The sequence below is a fragment of the Penicillium hispanicum genome, assembly GCF_028827665.1.
Source record: "Penicillium hispanicum strain IBT 35686 chromosome Unknown utg000001l_segment0_segment0, whole genome shotgun sequence".
In the NCBI taxonomy this organism is placed as follows: Eukaryota; Fungi; Ascomycota; class Eurotiomycetes; order Eurotiales; family Aspergillaceae; genus Penicillium; species Penicillium hispanicum.
Window position 1 is genome coordinate 3,649,382 of NW_026623193.1, and position 25,575 is coordinate 3,674,956.

Sequence of the window (25,575 nt, forward strand, 5' to 3'; positions counted from 1 at the left end):
CAGAATTTCTGTTTTTGCACATGAGGTCTTCTCCTGTTATAGCGAAACTTGAGTATCGACAGGCCATGTCCTATCCGGAAAGAGATTGTCGAATGCTAACACGTCGTTCTGTTGTCTGATTTGGCTGGATTGAGCATTGTATGTATGAACCTTATCAGTCACTTGTGGTAGAGTCCCCCGGGTGCCAGAGCCACTAATCTGCAATGTCAATAGACGAGCGGGAGCCATGACCAGAATCTCGGCTGTCTTTGTTCGAAGAATCGATTTCAACCCAGTATCTTGTTCTAGGAATGGGATCAACTTCTGATATAGGCCATGCAGAAAGTCATGCGGGCCGAGCTCAAAACCAGACTGTGATCTAGCTGGATTAAGAAGAACGGTGTCTGCCAGAGAATTCGCGACTTCAAAACACTTCAACAGCTGGCGATGGGTCAGCTTCACTTCCGCGAATTTAGAGATTTAGGACAGACACGCACCTGATCCCGTCCCAGTGGTAATAGATCGCTGTCCGAGAAGCACCGCAATGAGTGAAGCAAATCACGACCGACCTCTGCTGGGAATTCAAAGGTCATAACCTTTGTGCAGGTCGATGATGATAAAAAGCCCGAAGACAGCGCCTCCTGCCAGAGGATAGTTCTCATCCATTCTCGAGTAATATGGCAGTCCGCTGTTCTGGTCGATACCTGATCAGCAAGCTTTAGAATCAGCGATGACAGTTTTTCTTCGGTATCGGTCAGGTCGATCGGCGATGTGATTCCAACATGAGCCTTTCGGCGAACCGAGATCTGGTCAAAAGCGATAAACAGACCAACTAGATCCAGGAGACCTTGGACGTGAATATCGGTCACAGGCCCGTTCTCAAGAGCCTCTAGTGACGGTGGATCAATGTAGGAGGGCGATAGGCCCAAGTGCAGTGCATAACCTCTACTCGACCAATCAGCAAGTGGACGAAGTATATCGATTCCAATCTACTCACCTTTCCGACACCCACAGTAGGGGGAACACGAGCTCCTTATTGGCAATCAGAACACTATCCATTCCAGATTGATGACTGCCTTCTCGGTTTGACGATGGTTCATCCAGTCGTAAGATCCGGGCACCAGAGATAGCTTCTTGGATATACATCATCGCCGATGTGCGCTGGTTCATCTTGGCATGATAGACATGCAAAAAAAATGAGACGAGGATACCGCTTATGTCCAGATGCTCTCGGTGGCTGTCACAACGGCCTCTGATTCTCAGACAGGCCTGCGCCATTGCCGTGCTGTCCACTATGTAAGACTCATTCGCTACTGGTGGGAGATGTAGCTGGGCCATCGTTGCTGCGCAGAGAGCCGTCCCCAGACAGGCAATATTCTCGGACTCGTGTGGAGTATCTTCCGGGTCGACATTCTCAATTTTCTGCAGCAAAGCATCTGCATTAACCACGGGCCACACGCCATACGAATATTGTTGATAGAGCCGGAGGATGGGTGCTAAAACGACTTTGGATATCCGATGCGGCAAGCAAGGATTTGCCGAAGCAACAAAAGGCCGTTTCTCGTGCCGAGCGGCGATCTGCTCACTTCGAGTCCCGGCTAGACCTTCAGGTTGATCCGGCGGGAGCCGCTGTGGATCATCATCCTGTTCCTGGTCTTCTGGAGTCCGTCGTCGAGCCTTCGGACCCCGCTTGCGCACCGGTCTCAGGTAGGTGCAAGGAACCCGCTTGACAGCATCCCGACAGGTATTGCAAGGCCAGGAGCCATTGCACTTGACTTTGCGCACAATACAGGTATCGCAGGCTCGTTTAGAGGGCATGGGTGGTGTGTACCGTCATCGTCCCAGAACTCGCTGGATGCTCGCGATGTGAACTGCGAGATGCGGAGATGGAGGGGCGAGAGGGGGCCAGGATCGGGCAGGTGTGCCGATGGGCGCAGGGGAGGTCCGCCTATCCATTGGAGTATTGGAGAGTAGATGTACTTCCAGAGTGCAGCCCACAGGCCTCGACAAAAGCACGAATCGGGAGGCGTCGACTGGACCTTCCTCCCGGCCGCGGAGTGGAGAAGACGACGTTGCGGGTGGACGGAGAAGACACATGCATTGGCCTGCCTCTCTTCTTGCGGGTCAACGTCACCGGTGAAGCAACCCTTTAAATTCATCGTACGCCATGGAACTCGAAACGCATCCTTGGTCTCTTCCTCTCCGCAGCAGAAAGCTGAATTCGCCATCATGACCGGAAAAGCCCTCTCCGCGCCCAGCACGGATGTAAGTCTATTCCTAGAATAACGGACGATACCGACAACAAGCCGTCTAACGAAGCTCTATTCTTTGGTTACTCTCAGCCCAATGTCCTCATCGCTCAAGAAACAAGTCCCGAGAATACCTTCGCCTCCTTCACCACCAGCACCGCCTGGACACTCGGCAATGCCCTGCGAGAGCGCATCCTCTCGCTCCCCGACGGTCAGCGCAAACCCGCCCTCATCTCCATCGCTCTAGCCACCGCGACCACCGGTGGCGGTCCCTTGCACGTCATCTTCCAGAGTGCGACGGAGAGTGGCACCATCCCGGACAATGAGAACTGGGTGCGGCGCAAGCGCAACACCGTGCTGCGGTGGGGGTTGTCTAGCTGGGCTATGCGCCAGAAGACCGTCGCGGGGCTGACGGCGGGCGCGACGGCGGCCGAGGTCGAGAGCGCGTTCGTCAAGAAGTATGCGGTGGCCAGTGCCAATGGTGGCGCGGTGGCGGAGGAATACGCGATTCACGGCGGAGCTTACCCCATCCGTGTGCGCGGGGTGGAGGGGATCGTTGCGGTGGTCGTGGTGAGTGGGCTGAAGCAGGAGGATGACCATCAAGTGGTGGCGGAGACGCTGCAGGAGGTGATTGCGCAGGGTCACTAGAGGGACATGAAGGTAGAGATATAGTACAATTTAGACCCATCTACGACTAGAAAACTACGAGACAAGAGACAAATGCATCTATGCAGAAGGTGTCATGGTATTGGGCGAGCTGGCTGAAAAAAGCCCACGCATGCGACAGGGGACACCGCCCCGCGCAGATTCAAGAGTAAAAACACAAAAGCAGACAGATGATAAACTCCATGGATGATGCCTTGGGATAATTTTACAGTTCGTCGTGGTCGAAGGGCTCCTCGTCCTCGTCCTCGGGGGGAGCGCCAGAGCCATACAGCTTGCTGGTGATCGGGTAGGCGACGCTCGAGAGCTGCTCCTTCTGCTCCTCGAAGTCCTCGGCGCTGGCGGTGGCGGCGTTGTCCTCGAGCCAGTCCACGGTCTCCTTGACAGCGTCCAGGATAGTCTGCTTGTCATCCTCGTCGATCTGGCCACCCAGGCCCTTCTCATCGCCGACCTGGTTCTTCAAGCTGAAAGCGTAGTTCTCCAGGCCGTTACGGGCCTCGATCTTGGCCTTCATGGCCTTGTCCTCCTCGGCATACTCCTCAGCCTCGGCCACCATGCGCTCAATCTCTTCCTGGGAAAGACGACCCTTGTCGTTGGTGATGGTGATGGACTCGGCCTTGCCAGTGCCCTTGTCGCTGGCACTGACCTTCAGGATACCATTGGCATCGAGATCGAAGGCGACCTCAATCTGAGGAACGCCGCGAGGCGCAGGGGGGATGCTGGTCAGCTCGAACTTGCCGAGCAGGTTGTTGTCCTTGGTCATCGAGCGCTCACCCTCGAACACCTGGATCAACACGGTGGGCTGGTTGTCGGCCGCAGTCGAGAAGATCTGCGACTTGCGAGTAGGAATAACAGTGTTACGAGGGATGAGCTTGGTCATCACACCGCCAGTGGTCTCAATACCGAGAGTAAGGGGGTTAACATCCATCAGAACGATGTCATCCGCGGCCTTATCACCAGAGAGAACACCACCCTGAACAGCGGCACCAAAGGCAACAGCCTCATCGGGGTTGATACCCTTGCTGGCCTTCTTGCCACCGAAGTACTCCTCAAGAAGAGCCTGGACCTTAGGGATACGGGTGGAACCACCGACCAGAACGATGTCGTCCACCTCGGACTTCTTGACCTTGGCATCCTTGAGCACCTGCTCCACGGGCTTGAGAGTCTTCTTGAACAGATCCATGTTCAGTTCCTCAAACTTGGCCCGGGTCAGGGTCTCAGAGAAATCATTGCCGTTGTGGAAGGCCTCAATTTCAATACGAGTGGACATCTGGGAAGACAGAGTACGCTTGGCCTTCTCGACCTCACGCTTCAGCTTACCCATAGCCTTCAGATCCTTCGTAACGTCGACGTTATTCTTCTTGTTGTACTGCTTGACGAAGTAGTCCATGACACGGTGGTCAAAGTCCTCACCACCAAGGTGGGTGTCACCAGCAGTAGCCAAGACCTCGAAAACACCGTTGTCAATCGACAGGAGGGAGACATCGAAGGTACCACCACCCAGATCGTACACGATGACCTGGCGCTCGTCACCGGTCTTGTCAAGACCATAGGCGATAGCGGCGGCGGTGGGCTCGTTGACGACACGCAGAACGTTGAGACCGGCGATAGTACCGGCGTCCTTGGTGGCTTGACGCTGCGCGTCGTTGAAGTAGGCGGGAACGGTGACAACGGCGTGGGTAACACCCTTGCCCAGGTAGCCCTCGGCAATCTCCTTCATCTTGCCCAGAATCATGGCGGAGACCTCCTCGGGGGTGAAGGTCTTGGGGGTCTTGTTGACTTCAACCTTGACGTGAGGCTTGCCATCCTTGTTGACAACCTTGAAGGGGAAGTGCTTGGCGTCTTTCTGGGTGTCCTTGTCATCGAACTTGCGGCCAATCAATCGCCTAAAAGAACCGTTAGCAAGGGTCCACAATATTGGCCACGCTGGCAAACTCACTTAACATCGAAGATAGTGCGAGTAGGGTTGGCGGCGTATTGGTTCTTGGCGGCGTCACCGACGAGACGTTCCTCATCGTTGAAAGCGACGTAGGAGGGGGTAATACGGTTTCCTTGGTCGTTGACAAGAATCTCAACCTTGCCGTTCTGCATCACACCAACACAACTGTAGATAGAATTAGCCATGCCCCAGGTCATAAAATGTCAAGCGGATCGGATTTTTCCACATACGAGTAGGTAGTTCCCAAGTCAATACCAACGACGGTGCCATAGTTCTCCGGGGAGGTCTCCTCCTCAGCGTGGGCAGTGTTACCAAACAGCGCCAGAGGCGCAATCAAAACCAGAAGAAGGTAGAAGACGGTCGTCCATGTGAAGGACTTGGACGCGCCTTCGCGGCTCATGAGTCGCGCCATCTTGGTTTAAAGGGAGAGTGTGAAATCAAGCTGAGCCCTCTTTGCTCCAGAACACCCAATGGGAGAAAAAAGCTGTCGAGTCCGAAGCTTCAAAGACGCGCCGGTAGTACAGCGCGGAGTCAACACAGGTGTGTCGTACTCGTGAACCCTCGAGTATTGGGGCGAGAGGAAGTGCCGAAAGGAAGGGAATGGAGGAAAGAAAGATTAGCGAAGGAGAGAAGAGCGAGCGTTCTTGAAGGGCCCGGATAACGCAGCGGCCATGCTGGCCTTTTCCCAGATCAGGTCACTCCTCGCGCGGTGATTGGCTGGCAGCAGTTCGGTAGGGGCTGACTCAGGCACCACCCACACCCGAGGTTAAGTTCTGACCGCCTGCTACATATGGCTAGCTCTATCCAAATCTGGTATAGATGCTGGGGGCCAACCATGGATTCCACCAACTGTCCACCAATGGCAGCCCGCCAGCCAGTCGAATTTGCTAGAAGCAGCCAAGCGTTTTGCCCCTGTTTCCATTTGTGGCCATTTGGGAGCCGGTTACTCATGTCACAAAATAGGGCCACGTTTCAAGATCTGATATGTAATAATGAAGCCAAGTGGCCTACTATTATGAAGTAGGAGCTGCTCTTCTTCATCATGATGGGTATGGACACGGTTGTTCATCCGTGCTGAGATCGGCAAGACCCTGCGATCATTCTTTATCGGGCCTAGACCAGGGCCATGGATCGACAGAGCCGCGTTGCAGGGACTACCCTCTGAAGTATGGAGTACCGTGTGTGAGACAGAAAGAGCTGACAGGTTCATCCTGTTAAGCTAGGTCTATGAGAAGCTAGACATGCGTATGGACTAGATGCAACACTAAAAGCTAGTGTAGGTTTGGGGTATTTCTCAAGTTTCATGTGTAGGGGTTTCTAGGTGTTTTGCGCTCTATTCCAATAGCCCGGCCGCCACCGTTGATCCACCGGTACGCAGCACAATTCTCGTCGGTGCTTCCAATGGCACTGCCTGGTCCATCTCAACCACCACACGAGCCACAGTGCCCGGTCCCACGATCTTCGGGCGTTTCTTGATGGCTGCACCAGACGCCTTGTCCAGGGACGCCACCAGCTTGCTGATACGGCCAGGTACATGTAAACGGCCGCGATGTACATCGACAAGCATGGGCATGAGGTGCTCAAAGGCCAAAACCTTGGCAGTAAAGGTGGTAATTGTTGGGATTGGGGACGAAGAGCGGCACACGACGTCACCAGAGCGCAGATGCACCGGATCGATGTTGGCCAGGTTTAGCACAATGTTCTGACCGGCAACCGCCCAGTCACTGGTCTCGCCATCGACCTCCACGCTGCGAATAAGAGCCGTCTCGGCGCTAGGCATCGTCAAGATCTGATCGCCCACTTGCAAGCTACCAGCGTCCAGACGGCCGGAGATGGAAAGTGGGTTCTGCACTCCACCGCGGAAGACATCACCGATAGTCATACGCAATGGCTTGTCAAGAGCGTGCGTGTATGGCTCTGACGTCTCCAACTCCTGGATCAGTGTCCGGCCCGCATACCACGATGCGTGAGGGTCCTCGCTGCGTCTGCTGATGTTATCTCCAAGGACACCCGAGCATGGAACGAAGGAAATATTCTTCCCCTGGAAGCCTGCAGTTGTCAGGAACGACGAAATCTGCTGTTCGATCTCTTCAAAGCGTCCCTTGTCCCATTGTGTAGTGTCCATCTTGTTCACCGCCACAATAATCTTCTGTACCCCCATGCTGCGCACCAGCAGAGCATGCTCTTTAGTTTGGCCCTTCAACCCGGATTCAAACTTGCCCACGCTAGAGTCGATAACAAGGACAGCAAAGTCGGCCTGACTAGCCCCAGCGATCATGTTCGGTACGAAGTCACGATGACCAGGGGCATCGACAATCGTAAATGCTGTCGTATCGGTCTCGAATTTGTTTGTCGCAATATCAATCGTCACACCTCGTGCACGCTCCTCGGTTCCTTGGTCTAACACCCAGGCAAGAGCAAAAGAACCCTTGCCGATCTTCTCGGCCTCCCGTTTGTACTTGTCTAACGTTCGTTGGTCTATAGCTCCTTGGTCTGCCAGCAGGCGTCCCATCAGAGTACTCTTTCCGGCATCGACATGTCCTATAGCCAGCCCAGTTAGATGAAAGCGCCATTCCGCACAGTGCTATGGTAATGAAACGAACCAATCACCACAAAATTGGCAGACTTCTTTCGTTTCGACTTGTTGTATTCTGCAAGGACGTCCAAGTTCTTGCTCTTGACAGTGACCTTCTCTTCCACCGAGAGGTCTTTCATGCCGCCTGCAAGATCAGCCTGGGCTTTCTTGTCGCCTCCCGGTTTCGAAGCAGTGGGTTTTGACTTGAATCCTGCACGTTATTAGGCGACTGGCTTTCAACCCTTGTTGCGAATCGCCAAACCTTTTGCTGTATTCTGGGCATTCAGCACCACGTCATCGGGGCTGGGGCCTGCAAAGTCAAAAGGTTCAGCGGGGTCTTGTCCATAAATTCTGAGTAAATCCACGCTGTTAGAGTGTAAGTGGCTGGGCTCTGTGGTGGTTGATCCGGCTGCTTCTCCAACGATGGTGTTCGCAAATGTCGATGGAGGTGCGCGCATATATACAGCCGGCTGCTCTGGCTCTGGCTGTTCCACGGGTCCCTCTACTGCCTCAATCATTGAGGTAGGCGATTGTTCCAGACCTTCTTTGGTAGGCTCAGGCGATCGTTCGGTCCGCGCTGGCGATGGAGATGCCAAACCCGATTTACCCAATCGACGCAGACCCCCTTGTGTTTCAGACGGTTTGGGCGATTTGGCACTTCTAGCAAGCCTCTCACTTAAAGAGAGCGGTGTTCCACGTGGCTCCACTATATGTTTCTCTGAGAGTTGTGACTGCGGTGTCGAGGGTGTCTCCGGCACAATGGGGGTCTTTTCGCCGTCCTTTTTCTTGCGCGCAGCAGCCAGGGCAGCGAGTTTGGAGACTTTGCCGGCAGCTTCAGGCGCACCACCCAGCAGTCCGAGTCGTGGATACAGTGGCTCAATCATGATATCAGCCTTGCGGTTTGGCGGCACATTCAGCCAAGGACAGTCACGGAAGAAATCCGCAGCAGAAAAGTGCGCGATAGGAGGAGGGTTGGGTGCTGGATACGCTGGCACTGGGAGACCTGTTAGAACATTGTCCAAACTTGCGGATGGCGTTAGTTGCGAAGTCTTGCGTGATTGGTTTTCAAATCTTGGGCTACAGGGACTTCGATTACACACCTGAAAAGGAACTTCACTCACAAGCGAAGCCGCCGCTTGTCGTTTCGAGCCCAGCCACAACACACATCGACTCGGATCAAGGGGTAAGAGATTCCGTCGTACTTACCATTCATAGCCTTCTGCTTCTGCAAAGCAGCAGATGCCTGCTGTTTTTGGGTCTCCTTCTCCTTTTTGCCTATAAACAAACAAGCCGGTATTAGCTCGACTCGATCCATAATAGACATGCATGGCACGTTTGAAGCAAAATTCTCCATTACCTCTCAAATAGGTCACTGATTTTTCCACGTCGTTGTAGTAGTGCCACAGGGCATCCTGCACTTCTTCTTTGGTAGCCGTGACCGACGGCTGCCCCGCGCGGAGCTGTTGCAGCACCGCCGCTGTACACTGTTGTAGAAATTCCTGCTCTTCGGGGTCAGGCGACTCATAACCGTCGTCATCATAGTAGTCGTCATCATCGTAGCCGACATTCTTCACGCGATGTTTCGACATTGTGAACGCAGTTGGGTATCTCAAGTGGGGGGAGGGATGGACTCGGCGACTCGGCGGAGGGGAGGAGGGGGGCGGGGAGGGGCACAGCCGAGGAAGCCAAAGGCGCCAATTGAGGAAAGGACAAATGCAGCAGGGAGGCGAAAAGAAATGAAAGACTAAGGTTGTGTGTGAATCCGATGGCAGAGGTGTAGGAACAAGCAGGAAAGGAAAGTGTTGGCGGGAGCGAAGCTGCGGTCCACGTCATTCCCCACTTGCGCTTCTAATGGTCCCGATTTGGCTGTAAAGGGGCTTCTTCTATCTTCCGCGTTATTATTCAATAAGCACGGCTGGAAACAAAAGCCTAACACAATGGTTGTATATATTTGCTGGCGCTTCCATAAGGAAGAAAAAGGCCCTACTTCTGTAAAGCCGCAGGGTTCACGCCATGTTCCATGGGGGTCATAGTCTAAACAGGAGAAAAGCCACAGAACCCGAGGTTGCTTCCAAATCAAGCAAATGATATGGAGAAAACTATCTATCGCAGTGGACTTCCACCAAAAAAGTCACCAGCGCCGGGCCCAGAGAAACTGCCATTGCTCGGGGTCAAGGCGATCGATCGTCGAAAAGCCTGCCGAGGGGTAGTAGGTGCACTAGTAGGACCATTATTTGCGGCTGCAGCCGCTGCAGCTGCAGCTCCATTGGCATCGGGTGTGCCAGGTGTGTTGCGACCACTGTTATTCTGCACTGTGACCGCGGTGCCGGGGCGAGAAAGAACGGGGACCGTACTGTTTTTAGGAGGAGGACGGAAGCCGAGCTTAGATCCCTCGCGGAAAATTTCCTCAAGCATCTGGGCAACGATGCCTGCATCTTCATATTCTTGGAACTTCTTCCAGAGACGGAGAGCCATACGAGCATCCTCGATGGAATCGTGGCCTTGGACCGTGTCAGGGACAGGCTCCTCCTGGATGTACTCCTTGAAAACGGCCCAGGCGAGATACCGCAGGCTGAGGCGACGGTTCTTGCTAGGGTGGAAAAAGAGGTACTGTGTGTCCACTGTTTGAGACTTTGGCACTTGAATGTTGATTTTGCGGAAGTCCGAGGCCAAACCGTGGCCAACAAAAACGCATCCAAGGTTCAATAGTAGCCACAGCTTCTTGTAGGCGGCTTTAAGAGGCACCAAATTGTGCTCACTGGTCCGCGGGTCCAGATCACCAGGTTTGATACCAGAGTACTGCGTGACATAGTCGACAATGGGCTCCCGAATTGTGATATAGTCGTCAATAAACGGAACACCTTCCTGGATACCTGAGCCCCGTAGGACTGAGACTCGGGCAAGCCCGCTTTTGTTAGGACGCACAATCTCTTGCGATCCATCTGCCTTGACATCGATCTCGGCTTTTTCCAGATCAACAAACTCCGTGTCGAGAGCCACGGGTGTGCCGGGTTGCGGCCTCTCTTCATCGGTAAGGGTGTGACACGACTCAACTTGGTGGCCACCGCTAGAACGAATTATGTTAGCCATGCGCTTCAAGTCACGGAATTGATAGACGCAATTTCATTGCACTTACTTCAAGGACCACTCGCGGAACAGCAATGTGGTATCAAGGGCCTTCTTCCATGAGTCATCGACGGCATGGCGCGCATCCCTGATTTGGAAAGCCAATACACAAGGCTGCTTCCAGGGCTGCGTGAAATCAAGCGCATCAGCCCGGTCCATCTCAGTGACCAAGAAATCATTGAACAGATGCCATTTGCTCCGTTCCTGGGGCTCGCGCTCTGAGATAGAAACGTTGATGAAGGACACCAAATGTGGCTTTTGGTGCTCAGGAATATCAATCTCTGACACTAGACCGACCAAGTCATACACGAGAAGTCCAGGTGTATTGTTCTGTACTCGTAGACGAAGCTCCTCGCCCTCAAAACACATCACCTGTCCATTGTCGACAATGATTCCGACTGCATCAGGTAGCCACCCCGGAGTGGCCCACAGTCGACGACAGATGGGGTTCGACGAAGCTGCATTGAGCACGAGAACCAGGGGCATCCGACGCACGGTTTTCCGAATCATCACCTGCTGGTAGCGTCGGCAGTAGTTACACCAGCCACGGTTTTGTGTTTCGCGTTCTATGCTAACACGCAGTATATGGGAGAATGAAAATACTGGGGTACGTCTGGCATGCTTCATATCCACATTTGGATACAAAAGCTCGTTGGCAAGGGAATTCCCAGGACGCACAGTTTCCTGCTGACAAAACATGCATCGAATAGACTCAGAGGCTATGGTTGCAAGACGATGGTCCAGCTCCTCTGAATTAGGTTGAATCATGCGGAAGTCGTGGGCAATCTGAGTCAGAAAGAAGCGGTTCACCGACTGGATTGCAGTCGAGAGAGATTTGTTGGTGAGGTTTTCTTCTAGAAGCCCCAGGTTGGAGGCCTCTCGGAAACTGCTGAACGTTTTGAGCAGGTTAGTTGCCTGACAATTCTGGCCATTTGCTTTCTCCAACATGTCGAACAAATAACCGAGTTCACACAGCAAGCAATGTTCAAAGATGCAGGAGCTAGCCGCATGGTGGAGAGCGAGATTTCGAAATAGAGGAATGAACTTGAACAGTTGAAGGAGGGAGTTGGTAAAGGAGTTGGCAATGTGAGTTTCAAGGCCAGAAAAATTGGTCTTGTTATAAAATCGGAAATCAAAGTCGTCAACACCAAATCGACTATATTTGATCTCGACATTGCTGTATTTGAGAAGGGGGTCGTCATCGCTCTCGCCGTTGATCTTTGCACCTGCCAACGCCTCGGCTGCATCAATGATCGAACTCTCAGACTTCGAGTTACCTTGGCTCCGAGCTTTCTCGCTTAGGAACTTCGGTGCGATGAGAGCTGGCTCCGCTGTAGCCAGTGCACGCGTGTTCTCAACTTGGTATCTGCGAGTCTTCCTAGGATTTGGACCATGATGGCCCATTTCTGCCTGGCGTAGGTATGGGATTATTGACTGATCCAAAGGAGCAGGCGGGCTGCCAACTTCAAAGACAAGATGGCTAGGCCATGCCGAGAAAAGCCGTTCATGATAGTAAGGCATCCCGATCATATTCAGGGGAGTGTCTGGAGACCAGTCAATGGGTGGCGGTCGTGTTGGTACGTCAGCAAATTCCGGTTCTTTGCTCATCTCATTAAAGTGAATCTTGGTTGGCGAGCCCCATAGGTGAATTGAGCATTCGGCATCATTGATGGCTAATGCCTCTCCTGACGGTGATATATCAAGCCCCAGCATCAACGACACATTGGCCTGTCGCAAATTGATGGCATTGGGGTTCATGAGGTCAACGACTTGCAGCTGACCGGTCTGTGAGGCAACAAAGCTTGTCGTGTGAAGTTTGGGGTGCATCCGTACATATGCAGCTCCTGCATGAAAGGGAATAGGCGGTAATGGTGCCAATGTCTTCAGGTCATACACATTTGCCAGCGGATCGACAATTGGAGAACCAAGGTGACGAACAGAGAAACCACAGGTGACGAGCAAGTCATTTCGTGCATCCATATCATTGACCGCAGTCCCGTGCGCCTTCCATGTCTTGACGACACTAAAGTCGTTGAGACTGAGAGCATTGACTGCTCCCGTATCCGTAGCAGCGCAAAGATAGCGGCTCTTCTTCATGATAGTATAGTTAAATTCGGTGGGCATCTTGTCAACGATCGTGCCCTTGTCAATGTCCACTGTGAACATCACACGCTGGCATCCCGCTATGACGACCCGGTTTGTCTGGGCTGTGAAACTCATGCAGCGGAGATCGATCATTTCCTCGTGCGAAAGATGCCATTGTGTCAAGCCACGCCGCGTAACCATGTGGATGCTCTTCGAAGACAATGATATCACACCGCGCTCGTGAAATAGAATCTGCCGCACCATACCTTCCGACACAGGATGAGCTCGTACAGAGGTATACCGTTGGAGTTCTGGTCCGTAGAAAGAGGTGACTCGGCCCTGGAAAGAGAATAAGGCCTATTAGCTTTTGACCTGAGGCGACCATCCCGTGCGCGGTACTCACATATTCATTGCCCGTCCACAGAAGCTCCATCACATCATCAAATGCAGTCGCTGTCGCTATTGTGGGTAATGCATGCGGGCTGGGTGGCGGCATGGGAATGCGCGACAGCTCATCCCAGTCGGCCTCCATGGTGACGAGCTATCCGAGCCGGTGCCCAGCTGATAATATTTTTTTCGGCAGGCAACTTGGGCCTTGCGATATGGTTCACGAAGCTGCGACCTTCACCCTTGTGGGAGGACACCAAAGCCGGGCATCATCTGCGAGGAGAGGACGCGATTGCGGGGAAGCTATCTCAGAAGGGGTTTGGATCGGTCGCAAGTGGTTTATATAGCATATATTCGAGGAGCAGGCCTATCAGTAAGCCTGAGCCAGCTGCTTTCGTTTGGCCCCAATGCAGGCTCAAAAAAGGGCGTCTACTCGGATCTGGAGTTGGATGTTTGTCGTCTGCCTCGACAGCGGGACTCAGGTGCCGATGCGGTCACATGATGAGCCGCTCCGATAACACTTTAGTATAAGTTCTAAGAGACAAAACCTTCTATTTTAGGCGAGGGATAAAAACAGTTTAGCCTGTCTGGGATGAGCCTAATTAGACTAGCTCAGTAAATATACACTTTTATCCAATAAGTGATTGATCCGTGATTATATACCTGTTGAATGAATGGCAACTACACTTTGAAGGTCAACTTGGCAAATGAGAGATACTATTCGAGCACAAAGAAAAGGACCGAAACATTGTAGGTTCATGATATTGTTGGGAGGCAAGAGGTATAGAAAAGAATATGTACTGGCATACAACCTAGATCAGCTGTGAATGATCGGCTAAATACACAGCAGACACAGAAGTCCAGCAAGAGAGAACACGGATTTGAACCAATCAAGATAGAAAGGTATTAAAGTTCAAATACCATTGACCTTGACTGGACTGTCAGGACGTGTGAGGGTTCCTCTTCATCTGTAAAATGAGGCAGGATTCGAGGCAGACACCCCACCTTGCGGAGGTTGGTACGGCTGGTATTCTCCAGCTGCCGGGGCTGAGACAACACCAGGGTTAAAAGCAGTGTATTGTGGCTGCTGGGGTGCGGTTCCAGGGACTGGGGGTGGTTGCTGGGATGGAGGGGGTTGGTGAGTTGCCGGGGTGTTGGGATAGGGCAGCTGTTGCTGAGGTTGCGGTGGGGGGTACTGATGGGGGGAATGTTGTGGCACACCAGAGGCAGAGGGCAACTGATTAGTGTCGTCGGTTGAATATACGGATGGCGAGTAGTCTTGTTGTTGTTGTTGTTGCTGCTGTTGCTGCTGTTGGAATTGCTGGTGAACTGCTGGTGGCATGGAGCCTGTAGGGGGGAAAGGTGGGCGTTGACCAGTGGCAGGATGTTCCACGGGAGTATCGTAGACAGAAGTTCCCAACTCTTGCGGTTGATCGTATGTAGACTGAGGACGATGCATGCTCTGGTAGGGGTCAGATGGGGTTTGTGCCGGGGGCACTCCGGCCCCTGCAAATTGGATCCGGGGATCAGGAGAGTGAGACGCCGGGCGGTATGGAATTGTCTGCTCTGGGCCATAGTACGCGCCTGGTTGCGACTGTGGGGCCTGCGGTTCTGTGGAATCGGGTTAGTGACTGGTTGAATACGAATGGCAGCCATACGATATTGCACAAACCTCGAGGCCGGGGGCTAAAGAATCGCTGATCCGGCTGGGAAGGGTATCCGACAGGTGCAGCACCAGGATATCCGTACTGTGGTTGGCCGGGATGTCCATACTGGGGCTGTGTCGGATGAGACATTGATGCCTCCAACAAGGACTCATAATCACGGCGAGCCTTGATGAACTTCTCGTTGAGCTGAGTGAACTCATCTAAAGAATCGTGAGCATCGATGCTTCGAAGCACAGCGACATATACTAACCTTTCTTCTGGGAGTATTTTCCAATCAACTCAATGAGCTTCGGTCGAATGGCAAGGGTGGAATGGTAAAGAGTTGTGATTTCCTCGTTCTCCTGGACGTTAAGGTCTGCGCTTCGAGTGCTCAGCAGTGTCAAGAGCTTCTCGACGTTCTTAATTTGGCCAAAGACATCTCCTTCCATTTGAGCCTCTCGGTGAAGTTCCTCAACTGTTGGGTCTGAGAGTTTCTCCACGTAATTGAGGGGAAAGATACCCGTCTGGCCCCTCAGAGAGCCCTTCCACCAATCCTTGTAGACAGACTCCAGGACAGCAATGATGTCGCCTTTCCGGAACTGGAGCTCCCCAGGTTCTGAGGGTTGAAAGTCAAACAGAGCCCTGACGCGCGATACGGTTGCCGCCGATGTACCCGATGGAACAGGCTGGGAGACTGCAGGTTGCACCTGGCTTTCCGCGGCTGGAAGCGCGGTAGATGCGACCGCAGATGCTGACGACGTGGCTTGGGCGGGGCCCGTTGGGTTCTTATCCTTAACAGAGAGCGCCAATGCCATCTGCAACTCCTCTTCTTCTTTGCGTCGATCAATGTCTGTGATCTCGCGCTTGACGGGCTTGGACGGAGGCTGCAAGTTGGGGTCTAAACCGAGGTCAATTAGCAAATTTCCACGAGACGCAATCTAAAGGGCAGAGATACACTCACTCTGGGTCTTTAGCTTCATGTACGCTTGCTCCATGATACCAAAATCCGGATTGGATGAGAACATCTCAGTCCATTCCTCCATGCGCTCTAAAATCTTAGACTTCACTTGCTGATGTGTATTCTACACGATGTCGTAAGCAGTCAGTAAGCCGTTATAACATCATGAAGATGTTCAGCGTGGAACAAAAGACGTACGCGATCATTCGCTAGGCGCAGAAGCGCATCAGTAAAGCTTCTCGAGGCCAGCTCGCGATGAACCTTAGGACCGCAGTTTTGTGCCAGGGAGTTTCCAAGCTAGAATATTCAAGTCAGCAATTTTTATGCCAAGTGATGCATGGCGCTTCAATGCGCATCGATAAGGCTGCGAACCTCCAGGGTGTACAGTTGAACATTGGCATTTCGATGAGCCAGTCTCTTGATCATAGCAGCAACCGCTTCCTTCGCACTATACAATTCGCAAAATGATTAGCATTTGACCTCCTGCGGCATCATATTTGAAAGCCACGTACCCTGACTCTTCCACGGTGACCTTATCGCACACATCCTAGATCGCGAAAGCCACGTCAGTTAGCTTTCCGTGCCCCAACCCCCTCAGTCGCAACGAAATCGAGCGGTCGTTCAGGGACGCACCAGAATGTATTCCCAGTTCTCAGAGGTCAAGTTCTCGTCCGTCGCCTTGGCTGTGGGATAGATTGTCTGTATCAGCAACCATGCATAATGTCAAGGACCGAAGTGTCTCCAGCACTGCCGACGCGGCTTCAGAGTGAGAACCAGCTTGCGGACGACGCGAGCTAAGCTGACAGGCCTCCGGATTGAGATGACTTACCGACGGCATCGTCGAATGCGTTCTGTTGCGCGCGAAACATCGCCAATGTCTGTCTTCGCACGAGGTCGAATGGGTACGTTGATGTAGGTGGAGCTGTTGGTCGGGGAAATCGGGCACCGCTCGTCGGCCTTACACACAGACAGCTTGTCGTAGCTATCTCCAGTCGATCACAAGCAGCAAGGTTTCTAGATCTTCAATCGAGCAGGCTCGGATTCTTGCGATACGCCGAGAAGGACAAGCCGAGGAGTTCGCTGCGAAGGCGCTCAGGCACTAAATGCGGGGAGTGATTGAGGACCGTGAGGTGCTAGTTAGCTGAGCTGATGGTCGGGGATCACTGGCAGCAGAGTGGAAAGCTGCGGAGAATGAATATGAAACTGAAAGCCAGAAGATCACGTCTCGCTGTACTTGCGCAACCAACGAGTCTTTCGTGAGTGGGGGACAGGGAAGAGAGCGTACGGGCTGTTGTGTCCGGAAGTAGCCCTGAGTCAGCAATGACGACGGTGCCCCGGTGGAGGTCGCCCGAGCTTTGGATATTCTTAGCTCGGGGCTCCATGTCGGTGGCAGAGATCGCGGTTGCCTTGAAGGCGATCGAATTATTGACAACGATTTCTGGGACTATTCGAACTTATTACTCTTTTCGCTGTAGGCTTCGGTATTTTCATTCTCTGATTTGTTGCCCCCATCTGCGGCTAAATGCATATATTTCACTCGACGGCGTACAGAGAACGTGGAATCCACATCGTTCTCGCCACGATATATCTACTTATACTCGAGCGAATAAAGGACAGCCATAAAATTCATTCCACATAATAAACCTAGTACGATGTACCTCGGTACTTGATAAAATGCGAAAAGCGTTAACTCGACGTAATATCACATAAGTCCCGCACTATCAAAGACCTCTTGCGATCCAAACGCCGAATGCAAGCAGACTGCAGTGCACATCCCACGAGGTCGAGGGGGGATGTAAGGGAAAGGGGCGACGGAAAGCCTGGAAATCAAATCCAAAAAAACACCGCTGAAGACCAAATCCAAATAGAATAGGGGGAGTGATTTTGGAGGGTAAGGCTACACAGTGCTACAAACACCCTGGAACAGAAGGGATTGATGGGGAGACAAATCAGGGTAGGGCTTGGGAGGTCAGATCGTTTTCATCACAAAGAGATGTCCATCGAGACAGGAAAAGGGGAACAAGAATCGGTACAGAAAAGACAATCCGACGGCATGATGCGAACGTGTCGGCATGCCGGAATCTAGAAGAAACATCGGGAGTGATGGGGTATCTGAACGAGACAGGAAGACGGATCAAACAAAAGTGAAAACAGGGGCAGGAAACCGAGAAACTATGATCGAGAATAGAACATGGGTCGTCTAAGCACCTTTCTGCGCCTTCTCCTGGGCGCGGGCGGCGCGGGCGGCCTTGACCAGAGGTGACAGGTGGTTGAGCGGAGAGCAAAGGGACATGAAGGGATGCTATCGAAAAGGTCAGTATTACTTTCGTTTCATTGACCACGGAGGTCGACACACCTTCAACAGGTCATGAGCTGACGCTCTCTTCTCCGGATCAACCTTCAGTGCCAGGTGAAGGAAGTCTCGGAAAATGGTCGACAAATTGTGTTCGTCTTTGATGGCCGGGGTGCCGTTCGTGGCGATCAGGTACAATGCACGCAGTGGCGACTCTGTCAGGTATGGTGGCTCGCCCTCAATCATCTCAATGGCCATGATACCTAGACTCCAAATGTCGACCTTGCGACCGTACTCTTTCCGGGTGACGACTTCAGGCGCCATCCAGTATGGCGTACCGACCATGGTGTTTCGCTTATTTTGCGAGTCATTGATCTGAGCACAGAAGCCAAAATCGGCTGCACAGAATTAGCTCCGCTTCAAGTGTTGCTGCAGGCGGGGAGAGAACGTACTCAGTTTGATGTTGCCTTCCATAGACAGAAGAATGTTGTCAGATTTGATATCGCGATGAATGACACCCTTCGAATGTAGATGCTGAAGGCCGTTCAGAGTCTAGTTGAAAAATTTAGTACCCCATGATGTGATCGTGAAACTAGACAGCTGGACATACCTCTCGACAAACTGCTGCAATTTGCCCTTCGCTCATGATGTTGAAAGTGACGACGTCTGTCAGGCTTCCGCCTTCCATGTACTCCATCACAACCCACAGATCAATTCCATGGAGGTAGCTCTCGAGGAAGTTAACAATGTTCTTGTGTTTACTATCCTTCATCACAAGAATCTCGTTAATAATCAAGTCCTTCTTCGGTTGAAGATCAAGATTCATCTGCTTGATTGCCACGCAGTTATTATTGCCGTGCTCATAGGCAGTAAAGACACCACCCGAAGCACCTTGGCCGATCTTATTGAGGTTGTAATATATTTGAGTCGGATCTCCAGGGTGGCAGATGGCCAACAGGCGCGAACGAATGTCCATGATATTGCTCTGTCGCTGCTGACGCTGGCGCGGCCGAGCAGCCGGGGCAGCTCGCGTGCTTGGCGACGCTGTAGCGGATGGATCCGTAGAGCTGGTGACGAGTGCTGGTGGTTGAGGCTTCTGCATCTGCTGGCGTTGGCTGTGGGTTCGATCCAGCTGTTTGGATGCAATGGCTTGCTGGGCAGCGGCCATGACTTGCTCCTGCTGTTGCTGATACTGAGTCGGGGAAGCAATGGGCACCTTGGGTGCAGGAGTGCCATTGCGAGAGCTGGAGGGGCTGCGCTTGGGTGACGCAGCCAGCGGCTGAATCTCTGGGATAGGCGGCGTGTCAAACGATTGACCAAAGGGCTCTTGCACCGGTCGTTGCGGAGCACCACCATGCGGTTGGGCAATAGGAGGCTGCGGCGGCGGACGGAGCGGTGTCAGGCTCGTCGGCGGCTTCGGGGGCGCTCGATGCGGCACCAGGCCACCCAACGGCGGAGACATGGGGGTCGTGCCTGCGGGAGGGCCACGAGGAATGGGAGGTGGCGACCGTGGGTTCTCAAAGCTGCCTTCGTGATTCTGTGGGAAGCGGGGGCTCCCCGGAGGCGAAGTGCGCCCGCTATTGTTCGCGGTGTGCGCATGGTCGAACTTGTGCCAGACTTCGTCATCGTCCCCCCGAGTGTTCTTCTCGTAGAATCGCATGATGTCCATCATCGTCTGCGGATGTTCCTCCTGCTCCTTCTTCGAAATTCCATTCTCCTGCAGCAACCGCTGCCACTCCTTGGGTAGACCCGTGAACTGACCGGTCTGGTTGTCGTAACCGACATGGGTGACGTGAACAGGGTTTTCTGGGGCGGAAATCTTGATATTGCGAGGGGAACCCAGCATGCTATTGACGAAGCTGGAGAAGCTGGCCTTCTTGCTCCTTCCCGTCCGGGGTGGCGGGCCATCGTTGCTTTCATCGGAGTAGCGGTTGGAGTGTTGAGGCCGCTCGGTCTCGCGGTGCGCGAATGGATCCATGCGGTTGGGCAGAGTGGTGAAACTAGCCGATTGTCGAAGCGTTGGACGGCCGCGCGGGTCGGGGCTGGCGTGGTGGGCGTATAGCCCCGGGGCTTGGTGGGAATGAGGATCCGACTCGGCACTGTTCTCATCCAGGGCACTGAGCATGCCCCGCGTCTCAAAGGGGGTTGCTAATTCATCCGAACTGTGGCCGTTGTAGGAGAAGCGGTGGGAACTGCGGGTGCGGGAGCGCGAAGAACTGAAGCTGGGGAAGTAGGTCCCCGAGCCCTCGTCGTGGGCGGGCGATGGGCCACCACTGTGCTGCTCGAGCGAGGAAGAGGACGAGCCCCAGGCTGCGTTGGATCGTGAGCGGACGTGCTCGCGACTGCCGTTGGGGGAAGAACGTGGGTAGACGGGGGCGGAGGGGTGGCGTTTGAGGGAGGTGGTGCTTTGATGGCTGCGAAGAATGCGCGAACTGAAGCTAGGGGAGTCCTTGTGAAGTTTGCTGGACGGGCGGCGGAATTTCAACGAGAAATTGTCCTGGCTCATGATGGGCAGCAATCTGAATCTGTCTCGTGTAGAGACAGATTGGAATTGGGCCGAGGGGAGGGGTCAGGAGAATTTTCCAACCAGCCAATTCGCGGGCTGCTCCGGGGGGAGAGATGGGAGGTCAGCGACCAGGGGGTGGGAAAATTTCCAAGAGCGCCCAACGTCAGAGAGGATCGGAGATGAAGAATGCCAAACGCCAACTTGGAAGACTGGAGAATTGTCGACCGGGGGGGGGAGGAGAGGAAGCAACACGTGGAAAGCGGAGCGTGAAAAGGAGTGGCTGGGCTTGACGGGCGGCTTCAACGGGTTTTAGGTATTTTGGGGGGGCGATGACGCGGGGACCCAGCGAGGCTGGCATAGAACGAGTCTACCCTCGATGTCCTATGGAATAACTGGGTGATCTATTTTTATATCAAGAAGAGACCAATCCAGAAAGATCGTGTTGAATAGGTGAGATGGGAGACGGGATTCGACAAATGGCGGACTCGGAGAATATTCTCCAGCGGGTCGAGGCGTTTTTGTTTCCACCATGGGCGACGCTCAGATTCATCTTTTTACTCGTTCAAGTCCACCTAGTCGGGGCTACTCCATAGTTCCGATTTGGCACTCGTCTCCTAGATTGTCTGATGAGGATAAACCTGGGTATGATGCATCACGCTCCTATGAATACTTCATACCGTTCTCATACACAATCCCGGTACCGAGAATCACGGACCGAAGTCAATCCGCAATCCGTAGATCCTCGAGGATCGATCCCGATAATTTCTTCCATTCCCATTCCCTCGATGCCCTTTCGCCCCCCCTGGTCACATCCTCTTCGCCCACAGAAAGGTATACCGGGATTCCAATGGTCTCGTCACGATCCCGGAAAACCCAAGATGCGCACGGGCGGCAGAGCGTGTAAGTGAGTTTCACGCCCCTGGTCCACGTCTCATGCTGACAGGGGCCCGTTTGCTTCATGGCGAAGTGTGCCGGCATCACTTCATCGCTGGGGTGAGTATCTACGGAATCATCAGGTTGACGATGCATTCCATAGGTAGAGGCGAGGCTCAGTAACACTGCTAGCAGTGACCATCTCAACGTATCACACTTTCTGACAGCGGAGTATTTACGTAGTCGAACCATAGCTTAACCATAGCTTAACCATAGCTAACCATAGAACCGTCATTCCAGCCACGGTCCTTTCCGAGCTAAACTTGAAATCGCCCGTGGATACATGGGGAAAACTCAATGAGAGATGCGGTGTACAGGAAGGAGTCTCGGCAAGGTCGATTGCGAATGCCCGCTGGATGACGCGATGAAGATAGACTTGCCGATGATTATTGCTAGTGAATCGATATGGCTGGGGCATAATCCTTGCTGGCCCATGGCGGATATCGACCCAAAATAAGCTTGTCCATATATTAGCTGAGTGCTCATCGCAATATGCTGGGATCGTCGAGCCTGTGGTGGGTCAAAGACGTCCCCATTTCCCGTTCGAAAACTGTCGTTGGTGGTCTCGCTCGGATGTGCATCCCAACCGCATCGAATGACATGCCGATCACTGATTCGCGAAGATTTTGGAGGTTCTGAATAGAACTCGAACTCCATTCCGATGTCTCGCCTGGGTTCCTGCCCAAGTTACGTGGCGGCTCGATTGGAAATTATCCCGCAACGCAGCCTCTTCATCTAGACCAGCTTAGAGCATTTAACCTCCAAAGCCCCGGGAGATCCATCCCTAGTCTTCATCAATGCTGGCAGAGGAGCTCTCAGATGTCACGGGGCTGGTCATGGCATTGATCAGAAAGGATGACTGTACAATGGCAGAATCTCGGAACTTCGCCTTCTGTGGATCTCGCGTCATGCCGATCTGAGTAGTCCCTGGCTCGGCGCCAGAAAACTCCAGATAGAGCTGGGAAGAGAATCCTCACTTCGATTCTTCAGTGGTAGGAGTGGGCTCTGTGGCATCATTCGCATCAACAAAGGACCGACATTGTTTCGGTTAAAGGTACGGCCATTGCCCCCCTGGAGAGAAGCAACGGAGTCCAGTCCACTACTCGTCATGACGGCCACCACATCTTCCATGGCCGTCCAGGCCAGCGTCACCTCCATTCCCTCCGCATTCAGCGTCTACGATCATAGTTTCCTGCACATCCTCGGCTCAGTGCCCAAGCTGGAGGTACTCCTGGAGAACAATGCCTTCCCCTTCGCCCACGAGGCGAGCGTGTATATCCCCTCCTCAGACGAGCTGTTCATGTCTAGCAACATCTTCACCGACCCGGTGACCAACAAGTCGACTGTCCAGATCTCCAAAGTCAGCGTGGACGCACACCCCGTCACCTCGGAGATTATCAATTCCACCGTCCCTATGGCGAACGGCGGCGTCAACAACGGCGACGGAATCCTGTGGACGGGCCAGGGCACGCTTAGTGAAACGGGAGGTCTGTTCCAGATGTCCGCGAAGGCACCGTACAAGTCCACATTTTTGGTTGGTGGCTTCTACGGACGCCAGTTCAATTCCTTGAACGACGTCGTCGTGCACAGCGACGGCTCGTTCTGGTTTACCGACCCCATCTACGGCTGGCGTCAGGGCATTCGTCCCAAGCCCCGGTTACCCAACCAGGTGTATCGCTATGATCCAGCCACCAAGGACCTACGTGTTGTGGCTGATGGCTTGGGCCGGCCGAATGGCATCTCTTTCTCACCCGATGAGAAGACGGTGTATATCACCGACACCGCTGAGACGGATGGGGATGGATCGAAGGATCAGCTCAAACCCGCTACCATGTAAGTCGGTATTTGGTCTACTAACCACTGAAGTCGCTATATGTGGAGGGTAGTAATAACATAATTAGTTACGCGTTTGACGTTAAAACACTGAACGGTCAGCCCTTCTTGATGAACCGCCGCGTCTTCGCTATGCCCGGTGACGGCATTCCAGACGGACTCAAGGTTGACACGAACGGCAATGTGTATGCCGGCTGCGGCGACGGTGTTAACGTCTGGTCAGCCGGCGGTGTTTTGTTGGGCAAGATTCTGATCAAGGATGGCACCTCCAACTTCTCGTTTGGTCGGCATGGTCAGATGTTCATTCTCAACGAGAATAAGCTCTATCGGGCGCAGCTGAACCACACAGTTCACGGCACCCTCTTCAAGAACTAAATCCACAACACTCGGTTTGGGATATCTCGTGTGGGAGAGGTCCGTATACCGAGCCTCCACCTTCATGTGAGATGTGCGCAACTGGATGTATATAAGTCGGGAGTTATATCGCCCCGAAAAAAGACGTGATATGACAAATGAACATGACTCGTTACGAGCATAGACGAAGATATAGCTCTACTGGTCATCGGTAACGATGTATCGAGTACATCGTGGAATAAGGAATATAAAGGCCAGAGCTCTTCCATTGGCTGGAATCCAACCAAGCTTCGATAAGACGCCTCCTCTGCGCCATACTCTGCCACAATTTCGAATGCAAACAAGCTTAAAGGAGTAAACCAGATGATCAACGTGGGTAGGATCTCACAGACCACGATGCTTTTAGAGAACGAGGTGTCTCAGTAGTATGAGACATGCAGTGAAGCGCCCCCTTTCGAGGCAGGCCAAGATCAAACCAGGCTAGGGCACCGCATGGGATCAAACACAAAATATCCCTCAACACCACTCGGGTATCCCAAGTCCGGGTAGAAATTTCCAACTGGCCGGACTCAAAATGTTCGTGCCAAGGGGCGCCTGGTTCTGGTCGAATTTGAGGGGGGAGAAGAGAGGTTTGGGGACATCTCATTGCGGCAGGGGGGCGTTCCGAGGTGTCGGGTATCTGGAGATATCTGCTAGCACTGGCACATTGTAGCATGTATCTTGATGCATCGTTCCATCGCGTGGTAAGTGAGGTAGCCGTGCGTCCAGTCAGCCCATGAGCTCATGGCTCATGGCTCATGGCTTATGTGTTGTCATCAGGGGTTCCCCGCGATTCATTCGCATCAGGCAAGAATCACGCCAACCTAGAGATGACGATAGCCAAAGATGGCGAGGTTTCCGAGCGCCTGACTCGCATCTTACTGAACATTGTTGGCGAAGAGATGGCATTCGGTGTCAATGGAGGATGGCCTCAGCTGGTCCTTAGGGGTTCGCATCTCCCCTTGTAGCGTACAAGGGGGCACACAGGATGAGACTCCTCGGCCCTTGGGATTGGCTGCTTTTTTGCGTCCGTTATCGAGGTTCTACTTGCTGTCACATCGTGGATTGCTTGTCCGAAAACCGGGTATACGTTCTCATGTCTTCCGTTGACGTTGATGCGGGAAGGCGGAATGATGCTGGAGGTTGGATTTCTCGCTTCTTTTTTGTCATCACTTCGTCCCCACCAAAGGTCCTGTGGAATATACCAGTTGATCCAGGACGCACCGTCCACACTCTGACTGCGTCTTGTTCAGCTGAAGATCTTATGAGCACTCCCAGATGGAGTTGATTGGCGCTGAAGTGCCGGAATGGTTCCACATGGGGCCGATCATCATCAGTCTCCCCGGACTAGCTGTCTCAGAACCATCGCCAACATCTGCAGCAAAAATTGCCCGAGAGCCGACGCAAATGACTCGGCAACAGAGCCTGATTGGCATGGCAACAGTCCCAGATTCCCCAATGCTGGCCGAGGCGAACCCGAAAACACCGCAGTCGGGAATCAATAGTGCATTTCACTGCCGGATCCCCTTGCCTGCCCATCAACATCGCAGGGGACGGTGGGTCCATGCGCTTGGGTACTTCCAGATTGCGAATCACGCACTGGTGCCCCCTGTCCTGTGCAGCATCTCCGTTCAATTCATGTCTGGAGTCGGGCAATGAGGACTGCAAGTGCAGATGCGAGCCATCACATAAGGGATGGTCCCGAGCACAGCCCTTCTAGAGCTGCATGGATGTGCCATGGATGCATCTCTGATCTCTCAGCGGCTCTGTTTGCAAACTACCCAGAGCAGCAATGCTCTCCCTGGGAGTCGCAATACATTCGCCCCCGCTATTCCTCTTGTGGAGTTGAGCCACGTCGGGGTCGACTGATTACTGACATGTGCCTTACATCCATAAGTGAGTTTACATCCAAGATGAGCGGTGGGTCCCAAGACCTTCCATCAAGCCAAGAGATTCGTCCTCGAAGACGGTCTCTGCAGATCCTCGATGAGCTCCAGGGGAAACAAATCA

At 53.2% G+C, this 25,575-nt stretch overlaps 8 protein-coding genes across 8 annotated transcripts; 2 read left to right on the plus strand and 6 right to left on the minus strand.

The window, feature by feature from the left end:
* Positions 1–36: 36 nt before the first annotated feature.
* Positions 37–1,797, minus strand: N7459_001378 (putative C6 transcription factor; the record flags this gene model as incomplete). The annotated part of the gene is made up of 3 exons (XM_056940563.1): positions 37–420; positions 477–924; positions 977–1,797. 3 exons carry the CDS (start codon positions 1,795–1,797, stop codon positions 37–39), a joined length of 1,653 nt encoding a protein of 550 aa, XP_056804843.1.
* A 411-nt stretch (positions 1,798–2,208) lies between these two features.
* On the plus strand, positions 2,209–2,876 carry N7459_001379 (DUF967 domain protein; the record flags this gene model as incomplete). The annotated part of the gene is made up of 2 exons (XM_056940564.1): positions 2,209–2,244; positions 2,322–2,876. The coding sequence occupies 2 exons, from the start codon at positions 2,209–2,211 to the stop codon at positions 2,874–2,876; spliced, it is 591 nt and encodes a 196-aa protein (XP_056804844.1).
* Positions 2,877–3,099: 223 nt separating this feature from the next.
* Positions 3,100–5,242, minus strand: bipA (Hsp70 family ATPase KAR2; the record flags this gene model as incomplete). Its single annotated transcript, XM_056940565.1, has 3 exons — positions 3,100–4,777; positions 4,831–4,995; positions 5,061–5,242. 3 exons carry the CDS (start codon positions 5,240–5,242, stop codon positions 3,100–3,102), a joined length of 2,025 nt encoding a protein of 674 aa, XP_056804845.1.
* A 921-nt stretch (positions 5,243–6,163) lies between these two features.
* Positions 6,164–8,994, minus strand: N7459_001381 (putative translation elongation factor EF-1 subunit; the record flags this gene model as incomplete). The annotated part of the gene is made up of 5 exons (XM_056940566.1): positions 6,164–7,371; positions 7,434–7,616; positions 7,668–8,399; positions 8,612–8,680; positions 8,763–8,994. The coding sequence occupies 5 exons, from the start codon at positions 8,992–8,994 to the stop codon at positions 6,164–6,166; spliced, it is 2,424 nt and encodes an 807-aa protein (XP_056804846.1).
* Positions 8,995–9,508: 514 nt separating this feature from the next.
* Positions 9,509–13,148, minus strand: pan2n2 (poly(A)-specific ribonuclease; the record flags this gene model as incomplete). The annotated part of the gene is made up of 3 exons (XM_056940567.1): positions 9,509–10,472; positions 10,542–12,955; positions 13,020–13,148. 3 exons carry the CDS (start codon positions 13,146–13,148, stop codon positions 9,509–9,511), a joined length of 3,507 nt encoding a protein of 1,168 aa, XP_056804847.1.
* Positions 13,149–13,967: 819 nt separating this feature from the next.
* N7459_001383 (ESCRT-0 subunit protein HSE1) lies at positions 13,968–16,476 on the minus strand (the record flags this gene model as incomplete). The annotated part of the gene is made up of 9 exons (XM_056940568.1): positions 13,968–14,614; positions 14,676–14,870; positions 14,921–15,547; positions 15,611–15,731; positions 15,806–15,904; positions 15,980–16,055; positions 16,120–16,154; positions 16,241–16,290; positions 16,437–16,476. The coding sequence occupies 9 exons, from the start codon at positions 16,474–16,476 to the stop codon at positions 13,968–13,970; spliced, it is 1,890 nt and encodes a 629-aa protein (XP_056804848.1).
* A 1,331-nt stretch (positions 16,477–17,807) lies between these two features.
* Positions 17,808–20,406, minus strand: pakA (mitogen-activated protein kinase kinase kinase kinase STE20; the record flags this gene model as incomplete). The annotated part of the gene is made up of 4 exons (XM_056940569.1): positions 17,808–17,909; positions 17,964–18,298; positions 18,353–18,452; positions 18,511–20,406. 4 exons carry the CDS (start codon positions 20,404–20,406, stop codon positions 17,808–17,810), a joined length of 2,433 nt encoding a protein of 810 aa, XP_056804849.1.
* Positions 20,407–22,447: 2,041 nt separating this feature from the next.
* Positions 22,448–23,547, plus strand: N7459_001385 (SMP-30/gluconolactonase/LRE family protein; the record flags this gene model as incomplete). The annotated part of the gene is made up of 2 exons (XM_056940570.1): positions 22,448–23,172; positions 23,241–23,547. The coding sequence occupies 2 exons, from the start codon at positions 22,448–22,450 to the stop codon at positions 23,545–23,547; spliced, it is 1,032 nt and encodes a 343-aa protein (XP_056804850.1).
* Positions 23,548–25,575: the final 2,028 nt, after the last annotated feature.